The sequence below is a fragment of the Etheostoma cragini genome, chromosome 22 (genome assembly GCF_013103735.1).
Source record: "Etheostoma cragini isolate CJK2018 chromosome 22, CSU_Ecrag_1.0, whole genome shotgun sequence".
NCBI classification, from domain to species: domain Eukaryota; kingdom Metazoa; phylum Chordata; class Actinopteri; order Perciformes; family Percidae; genus Etheostoma; species Etheostoma cragini.
In genome coordinates, this window is record NC_048428.1 from 2,917,942 (window position 1) to 2,940,962 (window position 23,021).

Consider the following 23,021-nt stretch of genomic DNA (forward strand, 5'->3'; position numbering starts at 1 on the left):
CTCTTTTATAGAGACCTTAGTTGTCCCTAATACTGTATCTGAAGGCTCTTTTATATAGACCTTAGTGGTCCCCTACAACTTAACACACTTTGGCACACATTGGCTTAGAATTGAGGCAGAAAATGCTAAACACACAGTGAACTCACAGGCCTCTCATCCTAATTTGTGAGTACTCACATCCAATGTGAGTACTCAAATGTGAGTACTCAAATGTTGAAAAGACATGAAATGCTCGTGCCTAATAGCTGTGATAAATTAGCCTGAAGCTAATGCGTACCTGTTCAAGAGGAATTTTGCCAACTCAGCATGCTTATGGGCTCATTCTTTCAAATACATCTCTAATATTTACCCGAGGTTTGGTAACGTCTCCGGTCACGCAACTGTTATTAACGTGCCAGGTTTTTTAGGTTGGGTAGAATTTATCTCCGTTGATCCTGTTTGTTTGCGCAGAGTTTACGTTTTTACATGTATATCTGGCAACCCGGCCTGGCTGCCTAACTGGGCCGTCTGTGATGACACACAGGTAATGTTGCATTCATTTCACAGCTGCCACGATGTGGTTGAACCTTAGAAGTGCTCCATGAGATGTTGGGTGACGTTTCTTCTAGTTGACGTTGAAAAGAAAAACTAGCTAGCTAACTAGACTAGCTCGCTATTGTCTCCTTCTCATCGTGGATATCCACAATCCAATCCAAACCTGTCAGTCTGCACCTGTCACACACAGACGGACAGATCTTTTGTATGAACAAAAGACCCGTGACTTTGCCACTGAAAAATGTAAAGGACGTGATTAATAGAAACAAAAGTTTATTTTCAAAGTTGACGAGTGTATAAAAGCAACAGTGTTACAGCACAAGATTGACTAAATGAAACTAATGGCAGCAGCATGACTCACATAGTATCTTGTTTGGTATTTTAGCTTGTTAATATCCTTTTATTGAAATGCACCTATTAGCTTTATCCATGTCAGACTCCTGAGGCCTGGCAGAGAAGTCTCTCTCTTTTAGCTTCATGTCGCCAGTCTAGCCAAAGCCATTATCTCTTCCCAAATGTCAATATTGCCATTTTTATGAATCTGATTAGTCTATAAAACCCCAGAGGGTTTTGAGATCCCAACAGACTTCCGTGAACCTGTGGTAACATCATTGTCTGGTCCTTCCTGGCAGAGATCTGACATCACTTTAACCAGATGGCAGGTGAAAGGGCTTCTGGGAATTAGTGTTTTTCTCCCTATGAGGCTTGTTTTCTATTTCCTGACAGGGCAAGCTAAAGTCATACGACTCCAAGTACAAACAATTGCGCTGTGAGTTGATCATTTCCATAATGTACCTGGTCCGCAACAATACAGAAATATAGCAAACCAGCTTAGAGGCTTTATAGATGACTGCATATCATGCAACATTGCATCAGGCCTCCATCAAAATCTCATTCCGCAGATAATGCTCAGAAAATGGGTTTTTGGACAGCTAAAAATAAACAAGGCAGTCTATGGGTAGGGTGTGGGAATTGGGTTAATTCGGCATTGAGAAATGGGGATTGTTTGAAATGTGATTACTGTTATTAAAATACACAGGCATGGGAGAAAGAGTAAGGCTTGGGGGGATTCCAGCTCTGTTCCAAACCTGTCATTCATCTGTGAAGAGCAGCATTTGGGGGGTCGGAGGTCAGTTATGACCTGAGGTAATAGGGAAGTCTATCACCGGTGGGAGGTTGCATGCTTGTATGCGTGTGAGTGTGTGTGTGTGTGTTACCCTACTGCAGGGATAAAACATCTGGAACCAGTGAGCAGTCTGGTGGCTGCTGCCAGGGTCACCGCAGTGGGAGGTCACACCCCCGCCCCCCCCAACCCACACCCCCCTGCCTGTCCTCAGCCCTGCTCCTTTCTACTCCCCACTGTCCACCTCCCTGCTCCTACAATGCCAGCACCATGACTGAGTCTTGTTAGCTGGGCATTCACATGGAACCATTCTCTGGGACAGGAAAAGCCCTGTGAAAGGCTCTGTTGTGTGGAAGTGGTCCGGGGGAGAGGAGCGGCATAGAGTGAGAGGAAGGGGCTGAAAGGAGGACGAGGAAGTCTGAATGTTTCCCTCCCTCCTCCTCTTGTTCTAGGACCTGAGGGATAAGATCAGTGCACCCGCCTCGGCCCTCTAACAGCTCATGGAAAGCCACAAATTTGAACAGTATGGCTTGTCTTCTTTCACTACAGTGGAATAATTTTTTCTCCATCCTCGTTCCCACATACTGTAGTAGAAGAAAGCCCCTTTAAAAGTTTAAAGAGGAAAGTACCTCTTCCTCAGGTGTGGATTGATCAATATCTGAGGAACCACTTTCATATTAGAATGGAAGCCTCTCTGAGTCTTGGGTGGATTATTATTTTTCACCCCATTTCTTTAACCTGTGTTGCTTCCTTACTGTACATTTCTATCAAAAACCATAAAGTGGTTGTTTTATTATTAGGTACTTTATTCTTCACAAAGAAACATCTAATTTGCAAGTTAGCATCTGTCTGAGATCCTAGTCAAACAGTTTAGTAAAAACAACATGCAAACAGAATGTGTTTCCATCTGCAGAGCTGAAACTAACATTTTGTATAGGCTTCCTAAGCATCAAAATAAACAATAAACTCCATGGAACCTTATAAAATATTGGGGAATTTGAAATGGTTCTTTTGCGATAGCTAAAGTTGGCTAAATACACAAAGGCCAAAAAAACATGAATTAGCACTATTTTACAAACATTTCAAACCATCCAAAACCAACTTTTAACTGCTTAAAAATTAAATATTTGTCAGGCTGATCCTCTGAAACCTATTTATTTTTGAGTCTTTAAATGTATATCCGTCATGATTTGAAATCATATTCAATTTTGGCATTTCTGAGCATGGTGTTTAGTTTGCCAGATGATTGACACATAAAAACATTTCTCTTACATGTGTTTACCACAGAATACAGGCCAAGATGCGGGAGCTTCGGGAAAAGCAGGCTAAGGAGAGGGAATATGCTGAGATCCAAGACATTGTCGGTGGTACCTTCAGCTCAGATGAGGAGCACACCTACGCCGGCATCGGGTCATTAGACTCGTCGATGGATAGCAGCAGCATGGAGACTCACAACCACCACTACCATCTCCCCCAGAGTCCCCAGAGCCCGCGCCTTCCCTTGAGCCCACAGGACAACGGCCCACCCCTGGAGGCGTTGTATGCCCAGGTCAACAAACCTCGCAATGGACGCCCTGCAGCTCCAGACAGGTAGGGGGCGCCCAAAAAATACTCCATATGCAGGCCCTGTCAGGTGGTTGACTAAACATACACACCCACAATACACAAGGCTCAACAGTATGCTTTGTAACTCTCTACCTTTCTCATTCATTCAAACAACACTAACTAGCTTTGTGCCTTGTTCTTATGCTTTGCAACAATGTAGTTCATTTGCTCCTCAATGTCAACAATGTAGTTCATTTGCTCCTCGTCTATAATGTATAAGCAGTGGTGTGGTTGTATTTGCTAACTTTTACTTGGGTTGTTCGTGCTGCACAGAAAAGCAATGAATTTCACACAGGGTTATATTGCTGCCTCATCCCACAAGGAATTGCCCCTTGCCAGTAGACAGAATCCACAGGCAAGAGAAAACAACAACAAGAGCCTGTCAGTCATTCTCCATGTGCTGGAATTTAATATCATGCAGTCCTTGTCTTCCATTATCCTTGGATCAGTGCTAATCCTTCCCGGCCTCTCACACCTCTCTCAGAGAGTCACACTGCATGTGACTTTGGGGGGGGGGGGGGTTGTGTTGCTCATAACCTCCATGTCAACACATATATTAGATGGGACTACAACTGCATGCAGAGCTTTAGTTTCATATTACTGTATTGACAGGCGATAAAAAAAGGCCAAAATCTCTGTGCTAAATTATCACATGTGTTTGTATTTATGTATTTATTCTCTTTTAAAGCTCCGGTAAATGGAGTACAGCTTTGTCGACGAAGTCCAACCAACAGGCCGCAAAACCTAAATCAATCCAGCGTTGGGATGACCAGTTAACCAGGGAACATGCTGGTGGGAATGTCTACAAGACATTTGGATTGTAGAGAATTGTAAAATGGATAATTATAAATCTTATGTTATCTCTTATTGTTCAAATTAACATTTCATTTCTCTTACATCACCTTAATTTATCTAGACTGTAGCTTTACAATGAAATCTATTTTGCTTTTATAAAATATGTGTTCCCTCTGCTGAGTTGCTGGTGTTCTGAGGACCACGGGTTTCCTGTACTGTGGGTCATACAGTATCCAGTGGAGAGAAGTCAAGAGATTTCTATCCCCAGGGTCTCCCAGAACCTTTCAGGATGTTATTAATGGGTCGGATAATACCTACCTCCTGTGATTGACAGCTGTCACTTGGGGGCTTGTGACCTTTCACTGCTGGGCTCAGGTGGGGTGACCGGCTGTGTGTGTTACCAAGCTGTGTGACCAAGAAACAGTGCCTCTGTGTGAGTGTGTGTTTGTTTTTTTAAGAGGATTTACAGAGGAAGAATCTCCATCCTGTAACACTCCACATGACAGTCTGAGTAGATATGACAAGGTTATCCGGCCCCTCTGATAGCCGACTAAATCCATGTGCCAATACATCCGGGGCTTAGGAAAGGCCACTGATCCATATGTCTAAAGTGAAGGTTACCTTCACGTTTCCTGTGGATAGCCTTGCTGTGTCATAACAGCTATCTACTGTAAACGGTCCCACTTCCCACGCAGAACTTAATGAAATATAGTTGAAAAAAAGAAGGCAAAGCAATGCTTAACTGGTGTTCAGTGAGCCATTGTATTCAGATCAGAAGACATTAAGATGTTGGTCAGTGATAGACATGATGCCATTGATTCTCAGTGGGAATATCAATAACCTCTGTGCAGGGATACAGTATAAAAGCCTTAACACAAGACTAGACTGAGTGATTAGTCTCTTTTTTTCTCCCCATTGCCAAGCAGCTTGTTTTGTGGCTCTCACAGAGAAATGAAGACAAAATACAAACCACCTCCTGCATAAGGGATCTGATTGTAAACAGATGCTTCATAACTTAGATATGACTTTAAAAAAATTATTTCCAAGGAGCCAAATATCATCTGGCCATCTACACAGTGTTCCATATGTACATACTGTACATACATACATATATATACAGTTACATACATACATACTTACATAAATATAAATATTATCTTACAAATTGTTTTATCCTTTAACATTGAAAAGAATTATTCATCAGGTCGTCTCTGAAATTCATCACTTTCAAAAAACACATAACATAAAAAAGAGTCTTATCTTCTCCTACCTGCTTTCTTGTTTTAGCGGTTTCTTGGAAACAGTGATTTCTCACCTTTACAGGTTTATATCAGCTCAAAAAGCTTAGTGCTGCATGCTAATTATAAACACAAGCTTATGTTTAGTTTGGGGTATTGATAGCGCAGTATGGAGTTTTATTTGCAGGGATAGGATTAGCTGTCACAAGTGTTGTGATTTAATTTGAAATATGCACCGCATGTTCAACACTGCATTTCTGTTTTGCACTCTCAATGCTTTGCATATCTTGTGTATGCCAGCCCGGCTGTGTGCCCGTAACATTTGTCTTGCTGCCTTTGAGATATACTAATAACTGGTTCTTATTTAGCTCAGAGGCTTTCTATTTGCAAAAAAGTAGCTTGAAACACATTCGGATTCAAAACTCCTGTCACTTGCCTATCGTAACAAACATAAACAGTAATTTGCATTTCTAAATCAAAGTTGATGGCACTTTCATTGTCAAATGTAAAGCTCCAAAGCAACAGAATGTGCAGTGATTACTGACGTGTATCAAGACAGCTGAACTGGATTGAAAACTTTGGTTTTTGCCATTAAGGGATGCAGGATGATTTATAATTCCTTTACTTTCTAACACTGCCACTTCTACTTAACCTTATATTTTGGAGCAGCCAGACTTCCTGTTTGAAGGTCAGGAAAGAGGAAGTTGATGAGGTTTGTTAAGGGAAGGCTGTTCATTCCTGCCTGTCAGTCGGTCTTCAGTTTGAAAGAGAGGAATGAGTTGTGTTTAACCCTGACCAGGATACTGTTACCGCCTTCTGAGGTGGGCCCTGGAAAAACACACTCTGATCAAAGGGGCAGATTAGGGATCCTATTTTACAGGGATATAGGAGTTATATCTAGTCGAGTTATATCCAATGGTCAGACATCTGTCAGCAAGATAGCAAGTTGTGACACTCCTGAATAAACTGCAAGACAACATGCAAACATAAATTAATTAATTCAAAAATCACGTTAGTGCCTGCACCCGATTTATTTTGATTGCCGACCCTACTGTCTATAATGGGAACAGGTCACATTGTGTAGCAGTTTTTTTAATTTTAATTTACCAAATAGTTTTAAATAAGCAAATGTTATTTTCTCTGCCATACAGAGTTTTTTTTTTTTTTTCTAACTATATTTTACAAAAACACACATAAATAACATGTAAAAACAAAGTTAACACAGCACTCTGTTATTGGCTATCTGCCACTATCTCCTACAGCATAGCAAATATTATTACATGGGGATATTACTGTGTTGGAAGCCGTCTCCTGATAATCATATGACCTCTAGAAGCATTGCACACATCTTTCCTTGTAAAATTCGTTCCAAGAACCAAGTAAATGGAACTAAATTGAGTTGCTGACAGCCTTCCTCGTATTTTTCGATCTTTGTTGGCAAAAACACACCAGTAAGTGTTGGAGGATGACTACCGTCAAACTAATCGTCAAGTATCTCTAAAAGCCACCTAGTCAAACATCCCCATAGCTGGAACGACTTCAAACAACGCTGGTGTACCCAGGAGTCAAAGTTCTCATCGCGTTGTTTACTGTGCATCCCTCTGTGCTCTCATTACAACACAACATTTTAGTCAAATAGATGACGTTTTTTTTAAATCCAGTTAACTAATTAGAGACACAGAGGGGCTCTTTGGTTGATGTGGGCTGGTGCTCCTGTTTAGAGGAGGTGGGACCCACATGCCTGCAATTGCCAGTTCCTGTACATTATAGTTTTGCATCTTAGACTCTTTTTTTATGCTTCATGTGTTTATACACATGTGTATTCATTTTATGCCATAATAAAGGCATTCACCCATGACTCACCGCTGCTTTCAAAGCTGCGCTCTTGTTTATCCACTACAGTTAATAAGAAGAGGCTGCAGCTGGATAAATAGACCACGTATACGCCTCTCTCTCTCTGTGATAGACCTTTGGTAATGGAGCTCTAATGGGAAGGTCAGTGTGACTGTAAAGCTGCAATGAGTCAGACCTGAGCCTATAAACCCTTGGAGATACAAGGACCCCTGGTTGCTCTGGGTGTCTAGAGAGTCTGCCCATTCTGCCATATCGGGTTTTACTGTTCCTCTACGGGATCATGGTACAACAAGAGCTCGTTTGACAATTTACTACCAACCTCCACGTTATTAGACCTGGCAGCACCAGTGGTGTTTTGACAATGCTGTCAGACTCAGTAAAACTAAAGGGCACCAATAGTAATCCAGGATTTATTCATGTTAATTTTTGTTGAAACACGCATATCAATTTTGTCCCTAAAAACCTGCAGCACAAATCTGGTTCTATTACCAAGTTTACATAAAAGTTTGTTTTTTTTTTAGATTATTTTTTGGGCATTCTAGGCCTTTAATGACATGGCAGCTGAAGAAGTGAAGGAGCGAGGGAGGGGGAAAGACATGCAGGTCGGAGTCAAACCTGGGCCCGCTGCGTCAAGGAGTAAACCTCTATATATGTGTGGCCACTCTCCCAAATGAGCAATCCAGTTGCCCTTGTGAAAGTTAGTCGCGCGTAAACACCTGAGTTGTGTTTTTTTTAGTTGTTTTGTTTCACTTTATAAAAGAAGAAAAAGTCAGACCCCGCAAAATAGAATGACCTCATTTCTCGACAGGCAGCAGACAAGTCAACCCCTCCATCTGCCGAGGGACCGTGGGGGTTTGGGTGACTGACGATGGATGCCGCGTTTCAGACCGACAACCTGACAGGTGCCAGACTCGCCGGGATTTGTGGGAAGCGAGCGTGAAACAAAGCATCACGTTTGCAACAGCAATTTTGATTGACTGCAGCTCCCATTACCCAGTCGAGTTTCTAAAGCTACTTAGAGCATGGGCGAGGAAGAGTCAGAGAGACACAGAGGAGGAGGTGGGGGGAAGCACAGGGGAAAAAAGATTTGGAGCTCAGCGATACAAAGCCATTGAAGTCCTCTGCAACTCAGCAGCTCCAGAGAGGCTGGCAGGAAGGCAGCAGAAAGAGAAAGAGCACCTAAAGAGTCCTCACCTAAAGAAAAACTCACTGTGGTTTTTTCCAAACTAAAACTCCGTCAGAACCTTCACTTTGCATGGTCTTCAAATTGGATTAAGAGGTAGCTAATGCATTTTCCACAGCCGATAAAAGGTCAGGCTTTTCATCTCTGTGTAAGTTTGTGAGGATTTCTGTCCCACCTCCCCACTCTGAGGCTGGAAGATGTTGACGCAGGAGGTGAGAAACATTCATCTGCGGTGAGACGCCTCAGATGAAGTTTTTTTTTTTTTTTCCACAGATGCCCACTGCTATTTAAACGTAACCTCCTGTTGTTCAGAGCAACACGCCAAAGGAGCTTAATATCCTCACTACTGTTTAGATTGCCACACTAAGGACAATTCTTTCTGTCTGGGTTTTGACCCCATCATGTTTTTTGGGATGAGAAAGCGTTTCAGTACCATTGCAACAGGGGCACATCATCATTTGGTATTTATTCTGTGCGGTATTGTTGGACTGGACCATTGGATGACTCCATTAAAGTAATGCAGATGGATAGAACGTTCTTACAAACCTCAGCCACATGATCACTGAGCCAATCTGAAGTAATCGCTTTTTCTTTATTGTTTGCTGTCTGTTATTTAGCGTCTGTAATTAACTCCACAATCAACCATCAGTGTTTGTGATTTTTATAGTCTATATTTTCATTTAGATGCAATCAAAGGGAGATTACCAACACTTTCTGACTGTAACATCTGTAGCTTTGATTAAATACTGCCTCTCAATAATTCATTGGTAAACAAATGAATCTTTTACAACCCCTGCATCTGCATTGAGAGTTTAATAACAGCCCTTAAGTCTCTAATAGCCTTTTCTTGTTGTTCTCAAGGGAATAAAATTGATATGTCTAGCGTCACGGAATTGTTTGCTTTAATGCAACACATGCATTAGTTGTAACTAATTACATTTTACTCACTCATTGGTATCTCTGTTACTCCAGAGTGTTTTGTCTGGTGTATCCAGTTCCTTCACCTTCTGTTGGCTGCCGAGCTAAACACAACTTTGAGTAGACACCGACTGTGTCACATTTTATTCCCAGGGCCTTGGCAGCATGTTTTGGCGCTGCCTTTTGTTTGTCTTTGACATCCGCCAGCGTTTTCCATTACTCCCCCTGAGTGTCCTTGTGTGGGTGTTAAATTAGTGTCACAGTGAATGTGTGGAGTAGTGCCTTCTCCGGGTCTAATTGAGAATAAAAAAGGACACCCAGATGATGGGAAGAGTTCATCTGGAATGTTAGCCCCAGTTGAGGGAGCCGCCGATGTAATGAATGAGCTTGGGTAAAGTTGTTGGTACTGGTGCCTGCAGGACATCCTCTGCACCTGCTAAACCTGTCTATGACGCTTCGGTCCCCATACAGCTTTGGGAATGCCCCATGTTAACACTGTTTCGGTTGCAAAATGAGGGTGTGAGACAAATTCACTGACACATCCTCACACTGACTTTTGCCCTTTCCTCCCAGCTGGCTCTGTGCTGTGGCGATAGTGCAAGAGGCCTAATGCACCAAATGCACATCAGCCTTATCGCCGGGGCTCTACACAGATAGCAACGTGTATCTCCCAGGCAAAGCAAGTGAATAATTTTTCTGGGTCTGCTTTCATTTTTTTTTTACCCTCCCTTCTCGCTTCAGAGAAGGCCCTGTGGGACGGATGTGATGAGATGGAGCACATAGAAGGCAATTTATCCTCCGTTTGTACCATTACGTTCATTTAAGAAAGCAAACACCCTGAAAGCAGACCAAGAAAGAGGGAAAGAGCGAGAGGGAGGCAGAGTGAGAGAGATATATAGACCCAGCTTGCCTTCAACTCTACATCAAGTGGATCAAGCTGATTAAGGATGCACGTACATTATGTATTTTATCAACATCCCTCAAATGGGAAGCCTGGAAGACATGCATACAGTACCTAATGTATTTTCACAAGATGAAAGGAAGGGGAGCGTGCCATTTAGAGCAGGCGTGCCCCAGCAGACAAAATGGGGAGTGTGGGGTTGGGGGGGGTTGAATATGGCCGAGGGCTGCCAGAGCCATGTTTGTTGATCGGCACCGGAGGGCGTCTTATACCCAGCAATCAGCAGCTGCAAATAGACAGTTAATCCCCCCCCCCCAACACTCCTGAAGGCTGCCGATGCCTGACACCGTAACTGACGCAGAGGAGAGATTGACAAAATAGACAAGCATTTGCTAAGCCCGGAAAGTTTTTCAGCGTTTAATTGGACGAAAGGACATGGAAAACATGCTGTTAGCAAATGCGGGATGTACTTTTCTTAATCACTGAGATCCATTTTGATTGATTAACAAACTCTGAGGTGCGCCTGTTACGTGAATATGCGGCGCCTTTGTGAGCCACTCATGTTTTCACATGATAGATAACCCAATTTCATAAACTAATCACGGGTTCTCTCCGCTAACATAGCATCACTGCTTTCATCCTTGCTACCAGCCACTCTCACACAGCCGCACCAGAAATAGGTCAGAGGAGGAACGAAGAGTGGGTTTGCACCATGAACCGTGGCAGCAAGCAGATGACTCTGAAGCCTCCTCATGCTCCTCACCCTGCTTTCATCTTCGGTTACGCCGAATGTGAACACACACACATACACACCTCACAAAGTGGCCTCACAGAGTCAGGCAGGGATGCTAACTGCTGCTTTTTTCCTTTTGTGGGCTCAGGTTTGCCCGCCAGTGAAGTGAGGCCAGGAAAGTTATTATTTACTGTAAATTGAAAGCTTGTAGAGGCATCACAGAGTGTTTATGGGCTTTCCCTCTCACAGTAAATATAACTTGTGGAAAAGCTAAACTGGGCTAAGAAGAACTGAAATAAAAGCAGGGCTCAAGAGAATAAGGCACACTGGTGCGGGTTGACCAAACAGAATCTTGAGGTAGGAAAATAGCTTTGAATAACAGTAAATACAAAAATTCAGGCGGAAAGGATAAGATCCATCCTTTTCCTTCATTGTATCAAGTCATTATTAGCCCCTTTCCTAATTAAAAATCAGTTTTGTCCAATGTCAAGATAATGAACATTACTACCAGATTGGAAGAATAGGTAAATATCCAATCAAATGTTATCTTGATTTCAGTAGACTAAACCAGGGACCAGCAAACACTAAGTGGCCTGCCTGCTCTCTTCCTACCTGGTGCTGTGGTTCAGATTTTTGTTAGATGATGTATCTTATCTGTTTAAGTCAGTGGTTGGCTCAGTGGGTAGAGCAGGTGCACATAGAGGTTTATGCCTTGACTCAGAGCTCCAGGGTTCAAATCTGACTTGTGAGGATTTCCTGCATGTCTTCTTCCTTACTCACCTACCTGTCATATCCATTAAAGGCGGAAAAGCCCAAAATGAAGAAATCATCTCCAGTTCTGATATAACTGAAGCTATTGCAGCCTCAATGCTAACGTCTTAAGGAGCCCTAATTGTTGTTTTGCACAGTCGCCTTTCCCTGTCGTCACACACACACCTACCTGCCAGTAGCTCATGACTGAACCCAGATTGTGTTTTACTAGACAAGGACCTTGTCACAAACCATTTTTATTTATGTGGCATAAAATGCCCAAACTGCCTAACTATCCTTTAAAAATAACAGTTTTATATGTCAGCACAAATATGATTGGGAGCTTTATTATAATTACATCAGTGGTTCTGGTAATGGCCTTCAGCCACCAATATATTATAGTACATTATCTTCCTCAAAAAGCTTAAAATTCAACTATAACCTCTTACTGTCCTTACGTTACTGCACAACTGACAGAACCCCAGACATATCTGCTGTTCAAAAGGGTTAAAATCCATAACACAATAAATGGACGAGGCAATTAAATAGTTTAGACGGAAAATAAGTAGGCCTAAAGGTTTAGTACTGACCAGTGACTCCTGTATCCATTACCAGCCTGTGTCCTGAACACTATTTTCTAAGTGGTTAACCGGGTACAACTGTATCAAGAAGTTAGTCCTTTGTAATCCAAAGCCAGCTGGTGTGTACAGGGCACATAATTAAATTTACCTTGCTCACATCTGAGCCAGCGAGCCTGTGCACTCAACACAGAACAGCATTAGTTCTCTCTATTTTAAGAGCAGTATCCATGTTCCTTTGTCAGACTACCCCATTGTGGTTCCAAGCCCTGTGTCTTGAACAAGCTCCCAGCGGCACATCGGATCTCAGCGAGAGCCTTTGTAATTACAGCGAGCTGAATGGGTGAATACGTCTCAAATCCCCAAGACCATCCAGCGACACATTCCATCTGTCTTAAGTCTCCTTCCAATATTTGAGATTGACTCATGAGGATGCATTGGAATAGGGCACACCACCACCCTTTTTCTTGCTGTTTGTGTCAAAAGTCTTTTGAAAGTTTCAGACAAAATTTGTCATTACCAAGTCTTGAAAAATGTTTACTGATGTTAAAAGGCCTCTTTTGCATCTTTCAAGTTCTAAAATGTCAACGCTTTGAAAAAATATATACCCAGAAGTGGGAGTTTTTTTCTTTGCATTAGGAAGTGAAATCTCATAATTTAAAGAAAACCTAATCTGCATGTTTTTAATAGAAAAGTTCATGCTCTTCAAGTTACAACTCCACATTGTTGGACAGCCAGAGCCTTTTCTAACTTGTATAACCTGGGGTCCTGTAGTGAACATAGGGCTCATTTCCTGACTATTACTCCATCATCTCACACAGGTAAGATAGAATTAAACCATAATAAGGGGACGCCTGTGGGCTTCCCTGTGTGTTTCTGTCCCCAGTGAAGACTGCTGGGGCCCAGACTCGGCTGTAGGTCCCCTCTAGCAAAAATTGTTAGGTCACCTGAGCCGGACCTGTTTGAGCTCACTGTGGGACCTAATAAACCCCTGTGGGGGCCACCAGACATTTCTAATGCCATCAGCATGCCTGTAAAACTGCTCTCGGCTCTTTGCAACGAGTAATGGCAGCACATGGCCTTGTTGGTCCGCTGTAATGGGCTGATGATGTAATCACAGATCATCATGGAGTCAAAGGTCTTCAGTCTGGCCTGTTTACAAAGAAAAGTGAGCATATTCAAGGGAATCACGTAAGTATCTTTTAGTTTCCACTGTATCCACTGTGATTGATGGGGTTTGTATCTGCCAGAAGAAATTACTGGGGAAGATAATAACCATAGGCATTTTAACCTAGTCAGGCTTATTGAATTGCTTCACTGATTGGACTGAACGTTGTGTACTGAAGGTCTCTAGTAATAAGCCCTGCTTTTTCTCTCCGTCGGCCTCTCCTATTTTTACTGTCTAGAATTGCAGGGTAGATATCCAGCTTCTGTTAAATATAGTTTTGAAAAAATTCCATCATGATTTTCAATGTAATGTTTTCACCTGTTGAAAACAACATTCACCCCTATTTTCCAATGGGAGCGTCTGCATTGCGTTCCGGAGGTGCAATTTACCAAAACTCCCCCCCCCCCACCCCAATATCGAATACTGTACGTCTCCTCTACAACATCGTGGACGACAAGAGATTCATCTTGGAGGTGAAAAAACATAATAGACATCACAGATTTTTAGAAGAAAAACACAACTCCAGAAAACAGAAGGCATGTAACTTAGTAGCTAATATAGTATACAGTATAAGTTTAGTAACTGGAGGGGAAGGTAGATACTAGCTTATTAAACATGTGATTGTTCTGTAAAGTACAAAGTAGAGACATTTTAATCTGCGAGTTGGCCAGGCAAGACACTCTGCTTCTGAGACGTGGTATGACGCATGGCGGAGGACGGAAACAAAACAGGAACTCAGCACCACACATGTACCCTATGGAAAAGTTTGGTGAGATACCTTCTTATGAGATTCCGATAAGAATGCAATTCTTTATATTTCGTGGTGGATTTAAGTATGAATATAAGTTGTTGGGCTCTGTGTTATTGTAGGCTATTCCCATTTAGAAACACCTGTGTGAATGTTGCCTCTTTCCACTTCGCCAGCCAGGCGGATGGTCTGTAAGCGTCCCGGTGAGAGATGTCATCCCAGAAACACTTGTCTTCTCTGCCGTGATTAAACATAAAGAATAATCCCCATCCTGCAGTTATATGGCCGTCGTTAAAGGCTCACTGCCAGGCCGACCCGCAGTTGGTTTCACCCAGGATAATAGCCATGTTTTAGTGGTAGTCAGGGACGTCAATTAAAATCCACATTGCTTTTATGACCTTTTGTAGGAAGTGGTGGTTTATCCATTGCATGGCAGTGAAGGCTGACAAGGTGATAAACCCTGTGATTTCAAAGAAGTTTATGGTTTTGTGTTTCTGGCTGGATCCTTTTATTCGTACATGGTATTGTGGTGTGCGTTTACGTGAGAGCACAACCATGTCTGAGACGTGTGCGTTACCATTATTTCTCCGGCGTATGTCAGTGTCTGTCATCTATTAATAATGTATCACAACAGACTGAGGAATGATTAGGCAGGATTGATTTAAATAGAGTGCCTTATAGTGGGGGCTTAGAGTTCTGACTGGAAACAGAGTGGCTCCTACATGATGAAGCTGACTGGGGCAGAAAAAGAAAATACCAGAGTGAGTTTGGTTACGTCCATAGAATTAATTCCTGGTGTTTCGAGGTGAGACCCTTTGAAATACGTGCTTCATGTGTAATTATGGTATTTAGTTTGCAGCCCTCCACAAGGAGATCAGAGGTCAGGGTCAGCTGTAAAACAACACCTCTACAGTGAGGCTAAGCAAAGACTGTCTTCAGCGGTGTGAGTAACTGCTCACTGGGGTTGATGAAAAAAATCTCCTTGCACAAACTTGGAATTTGTTTGCTTGCTCATTCATGGCAGTTAAGATTCAAGCTAAATGGACTGTTTCTGAAAACTCTCCTTATTTTTGCATTTAAAGAAAACCAAACCAGAAAGTAAAGAGTCAGCTGCCACACAGCCTTCGACTCCATCAACCAGTTAACTTGTCTCAGTGTCTTGTGTTGCTCTGGAGCTTGATGATTGTTTATTGGAGGGTTTTTTCTGGAGGCTTGCAGGTACGTGGCATGTAAAATATGTGAGCATTTACTAGGCAGGGAGGTTAAAGTGCCCATAGTATGCTCATTTTCAGGTTCATAATTGTATTATGAGGTTGTACCAGAATAGGCTTACATGGTTTCATTTTCAAAAAAACACCATATTTTGGTTGTAGTGCACATTGCTGCATATCCTGTTTTCATCCTGTGTGTTTAGGTCTCTGTTTAAGCTACAGAGTGAGACATCTCACTTCTATACTATGTTTGTTGGGAGTTGCACATGCTCAGTAGCTCGGTTAGATCCCATCAGTTAGATAACTCTTTCTCCAGCTTTGGTCAGTCCAAGGCAGGATTAGCTGGGAGGCTTCTTCTAGACGAGGACCACTTGCGGAATACCTGCACGACAGGGACATGGAAGTAGTTTTGGAGATTATGGTCAACTAGTGTGTGTTGTTGCAGTCATTGAAAACAAGCAAGCATGCTAGCGCTAGCATGTGCCACGGTCTCCGCTATTGATGTAGAAAGCTGTGTAGATTTTAATCAGCTCACCCGAAGACTGAATACAGATCATAAACCGTATCTCACTCAAAACCGCATGGATAGCTTGTATTCCAAGTTTGTATGTGTGTGGAAGCCGCATAGACACAAAATAACACCACAAATCCCAGAAAGTGATTGTTTTCATAATATGGGCACTTTAAAATGAAATATGCTATTGAGTTGCATTATGGGAATTGCAGGATTAACAGTTTTTACTAGTGACTATATAAGTCAGGATATGATGTGTCACACAATTCTAAATCTTCCTCAGTTGGACAAGAACAAGAACATATTTCTCTTGCAGGCTCATGTATAAACTCTATGGCTTTCGTCTCACTATGGTCTACATAATCACAGTAAATCTCCCCGGACATCTGTTTCAAAGCAGAGCCTGAGTTGTGGATATGGAGAGGTAATACAGTGTCAAGGTGTAGACATCACCAAGGCCATGGAAAGATTCTTTCAGTCCTGTGAGATCATAACTGTGAGATGAAGAGGTTAGAGATTTCGTCATAGGCCACGGTACCTAAGTATTTCCTTAGCTCTTTGTGTGCCTTTTTTTAATCATGGCACGTTACTATTCATGTTAGTCAGTAAGACATTCAACTTCTGTATAATGTGGGCAGCCAAATTCATCATAGTTTTTCAGCTTTAAAAAAAAAAACTTTATAAAAAAACATCTCTGTTCTACACTGAGCACTATGACATTTGCAAAATGATTGAAAAATAAAATTGATATTATTGCTATTATCAGTAATGGCTCTGTAATTTGTCTCTTACAAAAGTCTTTGCGTTTTCTGCCAGAAGAGAGCATCATAAATTGATAGCAACAGCTCCAACCCTGAAGCAAAAAGTGATTTATAAAAGTGATTTCAGACAAGTGGAATGCATTTGTCTCTTAAAAATAACATATCGTACTGCATAGGACAAGACAAAGATGTTGATCTGAATATAGACATTTTTCAGTAGAAAGAGAGAGAACATTTGAATTTTAACATGAACTTTATTTTGGAGACCTGCAATGTTCTGTTGCGTCATGTTCTTCCCCCTCATTTTATCTGTCCTCCATCATGGGGCTGTGAAGAATCTATTGTTGTTAACTTCACCTATTCTGCTTCATTAATGCTCCTTTCACTCGGTATACATTCATTTTATTCTTTTTCTGCCTTTTTTCCTGTCGCGCTCTTTTACTCCCCCACACTCCATTCGTTGTTTCTCTCTCCCTCTTTATTTTCCGTCTTTCTTCCCCATTTCCCTCCAATGCCAGGGATACTGAACGAGCCTTGGCTATCAAAGCCATAATGAGCATGTTCACTAACGCACTGATTCATCAGAACAAAGAGCGGCAGAGAGAGCGAGGGAGAAGGATGGATGACAAGGGGGAGGGAGTAGACAAGAGACAGAAGTGAGACGTTGGAGTGTACCCTTGAATGGCTTTGGACTGTATGCCCCTGCAGCTTCCTCCTCCTCAGGCTGTATTTTTCCTAATAGCCTCTTGGGCTATTTCTGGGTCCTTTTTTAAATGGGAGGTCGGTGGGAGTAAATGCAGTGAAGGGATGGAGGGGTGGAGGGGAGGAAGGGAGTGAGTGTGTGTGTGTGTGTGTGCGTGTGTTGATTTGTGTGTTGGGGGGGCATTTGGCCGCGCTGAGGCAGTGAATAAGCATTCGCAGCGGGATCATGGATGGTGATGATGGTGGTGGTGGTGGTGGTGTGTGTATGTGTGTGTGTGTGTGTGTGTAGGGGTTCTCTGTTGCCACTGGAGACGAGGGAAGAGATGTGGGATGCATGCAGACAGACACCCACACCCACACACACACACACACATACACACAGACATATACAACACACACAAACCTCGAATGTGGAACCTCCAAAGCTGATTAGTCAAACTTGTGATTTCCAATTTCAAACCTGCGACACAAATCCCACACTTAATATTCATGCAGAAAGACAGCCCCGCGCCGTCCCGCGCTGCTGTAGGGCTGCGGGTGGGTTGGTGGGTGAGGGGGGGGGGGGGGGGCCTTTTAATCAGCTTAGTTAAAAGGATGGAGATGATGAAAAAAAGGACGATGACAGGAAAAGAGAAAAGAGAAAGTAGTAGTTTTTGCCACTTTATTAGTTTGGTCTCATTGGTGCAAGCAGACAAAGCCTCCCCCCCCACAAACACACACACACACAAACACGCACACACACAGGTTGAACAGCTTATCTGGGGGGTGCGAGGATGAGCACTGTAATAACACACCTACCATGTCTTGTATCATTCAATATACTGACCTGGAGGTGCACTATACAAACACAATGCAAAATGTTAGTTTTCATGAAGTAGTTTACAGCACATCTTTCATATTGTTTGTTATGTGTTTGTTTGGGTATAATTCTGGGCCAGCTTGCACTTCAGCACACAGTACACACATCATAAACAGGATTAGGGCCACATCTGACAGACGGTTCAATTTTAGCGACTTTACTGGTGTCACTGTTTGTGTGACACCTCCGTCTATGTCTTTTGACCTTGTAATCGGGATGGCATGCTGTGTCATCATCACTACCCTGCACTGGCAGGAAGAGCTGTAAACGAAGGAGGGATGAGTCCATGAGAATGGGAGAGATGGAGGAAATGGAAATGGACAACAAAAGCCAGCAGGGGTGTAAAGGTGGAAGGTACATAAGCTAAAAGTTAACCACCTTTGCATCTCAGATCAGATCACACACATCAAGGAAAAAGGTTGATTCAAGCAGCAACAATGGTTGTGTGTAAAACGACACATATATGCACTACAAACCTAATACTATCATTTAACATACTTTAGTGTAAATAAACAGTAGTATCTTTGGACACACTGAGCTGTAATTACCACGCCCCTTCCTGAGAGCCTCCTTCCCGGTTGGCAAGGTAACCAATGTCATACTCAGCTCTACACCTGACAGCAAGCTTGATGAACCTCTTTTTGGTTTTTCTTCACTCTGTAAGAGTACTTTAGCTGTTAGTCAAGAAAAGCTCTTTGTGTATATTATTATTGATTTCACAGAAGTTCCTAGGTCGATATCTGCATGGACAACCCGTTGTCCACAGTGGCTGTACGCATCAGATGCAACGACAAAGAGTCTTATCTAGCACCCAGTGATGACGTGTTCAAAAGTCTTATTGCCTGTGGAAGGAATAATTTCCTGTAGCGGTCCATGTGACATCAAAGCCTTAGAGAAGCTGCTCCTCTGTTGGACCAGTGTAGGATGGAGAGGGTAGTCGGGGTTATCCATGATAGAAAACAGACTGTTCAGTGACCTCCTCTCCACCACAGCTTCAAATGTGTCCTGATTGCAGCCGATCACGGAGCCAGCCTTCCTGATCAGTTTGTTCAGTCTGTTTGTGTCACTGGCTCCGTTGCTGCTGCCCCAGCGGACGGCGGTGGAGAACAGAGCGCTGTCCACAACAGACTGGTAGAAGATCTCCAACATTCTGCTGCACACGCTGAAGGATCTCAGCTTCCTAAGGAAATAGAGTCTGCTCATCATCTTCTTGTAAACAGCATTGCTGTTGACCTTCCATTTCAGCCTGTTGTCCATGTTGACACCCAGGTATCTGTACTCCTGCACCATGTCCACGTCTCTTCCCAGGATGCAAAGTGGCTGCGGAGCCGTTCCCTTCCTCCTGAAGTCGATCACCATCTCTCTGGTCTTATCCACGTTCAGCAGCAGGTGATTCTTACCAGACCGCTCCACAAAGTCATCCACCAGTGCCCTGTACTCTCCCTCCTGTCCAGCCCTTATACACCAACTGGACACCCATCCAGTGTCCCAGACAAGGCTGGTGGGCAAACTGTAGAGGGTCCAGATAAGAACTCACTTGTGGCCTCAGGTAGGCCAAGACCAGCCTCTCCAGCACCTTTATCACATGGGATGTGAGAGCCACTGGGTCCTTAAGGCCAGATGGAGTCGACTTCTTTGGGACCAGGACAAGGCAGTGCTTCTTCCACAGAAGGGTCCCCCTCCGCAGGCTCAGGTTGAAGAAGAACACCACTCAGCTGACTGGCACAGGTCTTCAGGACCCTGGGGCTGATGCCATCCAAGCCAGAATCCTTGCACTGGTGAAGCTTCTCCAGCTGTCTCTTCACCTGGCCAGGTGTGAATGAAAAGTAGGGGGGGCTGCTTGAAGTGTCAGTGGGGGGAGAGAAAATGTGCTGTAGTGGTGGGAGCCGTTGGCTGACTTGAGGAGGGCTGACATCAGAGGAATGAGGAGGGAGGCGTGGGAACAAAAAAGGGGGTAGAGGAGGCAGGGGAGGGCTGTAAGCTAAAACAATTGAAATAACGATTTAGCTTGTTTGCTCTCTCCCGGCAGCCTGGTGTTTGTCCTCTTCTCCGACCAAGCACAACAAAGACGCCTGACCAAGCGTCCGTACTTTATGAGATGGTAGTAAGAATGTGTTGGCGTGGATGTTGTCGTCACTACTGCACTGCATTGTGGGATATTTGTGCCGCTGTAGTGTGCAGTGTTTGCAGATTGTACTCATTCGCATACTATTGGTTTTGGACGTACTAAAACATCTCACATACTGTTTTAGCATACTAATCAGCATGTTAGATCATTTAAATGATCTTCCTGAACTAACCCAAGGCTGAATATTTGTTTACATTACAAACACATATAGTATATTGTTATTATATGGTTTCAAAGCACATCTACGGACATTTATCATAGATGGAGAGAGATACTGTCGTTACTTCAGAGGAATGGATTCAGTGTGTATATGCTGTTTTCCAGTTTTACTGAGTTATGACTCTGAGAAGGATTGGGGCTTTGATGCAAATCCAAGCTACAACCTACTAAATGATACTTTAGTTTTACTTTTTATTTTCACCATTTGACACAAGAACAGCTGGACAGATACAAACACGAAGAGAGTTGACGATAGAACAAAAAATCATAGAAAATAGTAAAATAGCAAAAGAAGAGAGAGGCAGTGAACCATGCAGAAGTATACAAGATGACAAAGATAAACCCAGAAGAAGGGACTACTGGGAGGCGAGGAGACCTTCACCTTCTAGAGAGCGAGAGTGATTGCAGCAAAGAGCGCTTCACCCTCCCACACCTTCCTGTCGGGGCCACCGCCGTGGGCTCCCATGGCATCATTCATCCGGACATAGCGGAGCGGCGCAAGATGTTTCCAGTCTCCACCACACCCCATAACTCAACTGCTCTTCTCCAGAGAGACGCTTCTTAAACACCACTCCTCTCCACCCCTCCCCGCCTCGCTCTCACCACTCCCATCAGTCAGTCTTTAAAACAACCATTGGAGATATGAGAAGCAACAGCCATCGAGCATCAGCGTAACTCTCCACATATCCACCAGCCTCCTTCCTGCAGGCCTGGGGAGAAGAATGTGGCAGACATCGTTCCTCAGGGAGACTTTAGGAAAAATGGCAGCAATATAGTCTACAGGGGCTGTAATTCACCAGATGTGCACCATGATGCCGTGACATGGTTATTAGCCATATAAACTAGAGCTGTCACCGTGTCATTATTGCTCACATACATGTGAGAACATCCTTTTCCCTTTTTATTCACTTATTACTTTTCTACCTGCATTGGGCTCCACTACTGATACTCTTTGTTTGTATCATGGCAGTGTGATTGATGCCTCTGGCCAAAATACTTTAGCTTTCATTTTGTTGTGGTTTTGCTTTGTTTTTCCCACTGTCGGACTAAGAATTAAAACACACATCTTTACAGGACATGCAGTGCTGCTCATGAGTATAGGAACCCATGCTTAAGTTTATTAAAAAGATGAATAAAAAAATCATCTTTTGGAAATTGATCTTATTGCCTTAATTATAAAATGAGGAAGAATCCAACCTTTAAGAACACCAATTTTCTTTGTGAATGAATAATGTATTGTAAATAAATTATAGTTCTTCCTTAAAATACAGGAGGCATAAGTATACACACCCCTATGTTAAATTCCCATAGAGGCGGACAGCTTTTTATTTTTAAAGGCCAGTTATTTCAATGATTAGGATATTATGCATCCTGATAAAGTTCCCTTGGCCTTTTAAATTAAAATAGCCTCCCCCACCTTATTTTATACCCTTAACCATTCCTAGAGATTATGTTATGCTTTAATTCCAAAGGCCAAGGGAACTTAATCAGGATGCATAGTATCCTGATCCATAAAATATCTGGCCTTTAAAAATAAAAATGTGCCTGCCTCTATGGGAATTTAACATAGGGGAGTGAATACTTATGCCCCCTGTATTTTAAGGAAGCACATTTATTTATTTACAATGCATTATTTATTCACAAAGAAACTTGGTGTCTTTATGGGTTTGATTTTTCAAAACTAAGATATTAATTCATTTCCAAAAGATGATGTTTAGTCAATTTACGCAGTGGTTCCTATACTCATGAGCAGCACTGTAGATGTTGATTAGGTGGCTTTGTGCCTGCAGTGTGTTGACAGCAAGTAAACGCAGCGGAGGAGCCTTCATGTGTCAACTCTTGTTTCCTCATGTTCCCTCAGTCCTCTGCACAACTGCTCATGGCTTTATGAGTTTTAGTGGGACTATTCATAAATGTGTGGTTCATTATCAATTATTTTAACAGTTTTATACATCTGTGCTGATATATTTTTTTCCTAAATAGCCACAGTGTCGTTGTTTCTTTCATTGTTTCCTTTACTTTTATCTCATTAACATTTAGCATATAACTTCAGACTTCACTTCAGATTCTGTCAAATGATGTGACTAAAGTCTGCACTTTTATTGTGGCTATTTATTTATTTGGCAGGCCTGATTCTTTATATTAAACAATGTTAAAACAGAAGAAATCTTGGAATGTTAGGACAGCTTTTTGTGCTCAGAAAACATCATCAGGATCAAGATTACCCCAGATTGGGTTTAAAGCTTCAATCTTTCACAGAAAGACTGCTTTACAAATTTAGGGTTAAGAAATAGAAAGAAATGGCTGTGAAGTTTTGACTACAGAAAATATTGAAATGGGAAATGTATGTTTTGGGTGGCTGACTAACATTTGGGACTCCAAATTTAGAAATATCAGCCTGTACCGCTTCAATTTTGTCTGTTCTGTTTTTCTACAACTCTACAGCTTAATAATAGTGCAGTGTTTTATTACTAGAATATATATATATATATATATATA

The 23,021-nt window shown here is 42.5% G+C and overlaps 1 protein-coding gene across 4 annotated transcripts in view; it reads left to right on the forward strand.

The window, feature by feature from the left end:
- Positions 1-23,021, forward strand: part of LOC117937671 (partitioning defective 3 homolog) — a 368,949-nt gene that overhangs the window by 282,836 nt on the left and 63,092 nt on the right. For all 4 annotated transcript variants that reach the window (XM_034861772.1, XM_034861774.1, XM_034861775.1 and 1 more), the window contains one exon: positions 2,945-3,247. In XM_034861772.1, the coding sequence (XP_034717663.1) occupies positions 2,945-3,247 (303 nt within the window). The remainder of the gene's footprint in view (positions 1-2,944; positions 3,248-23,021) is intronic.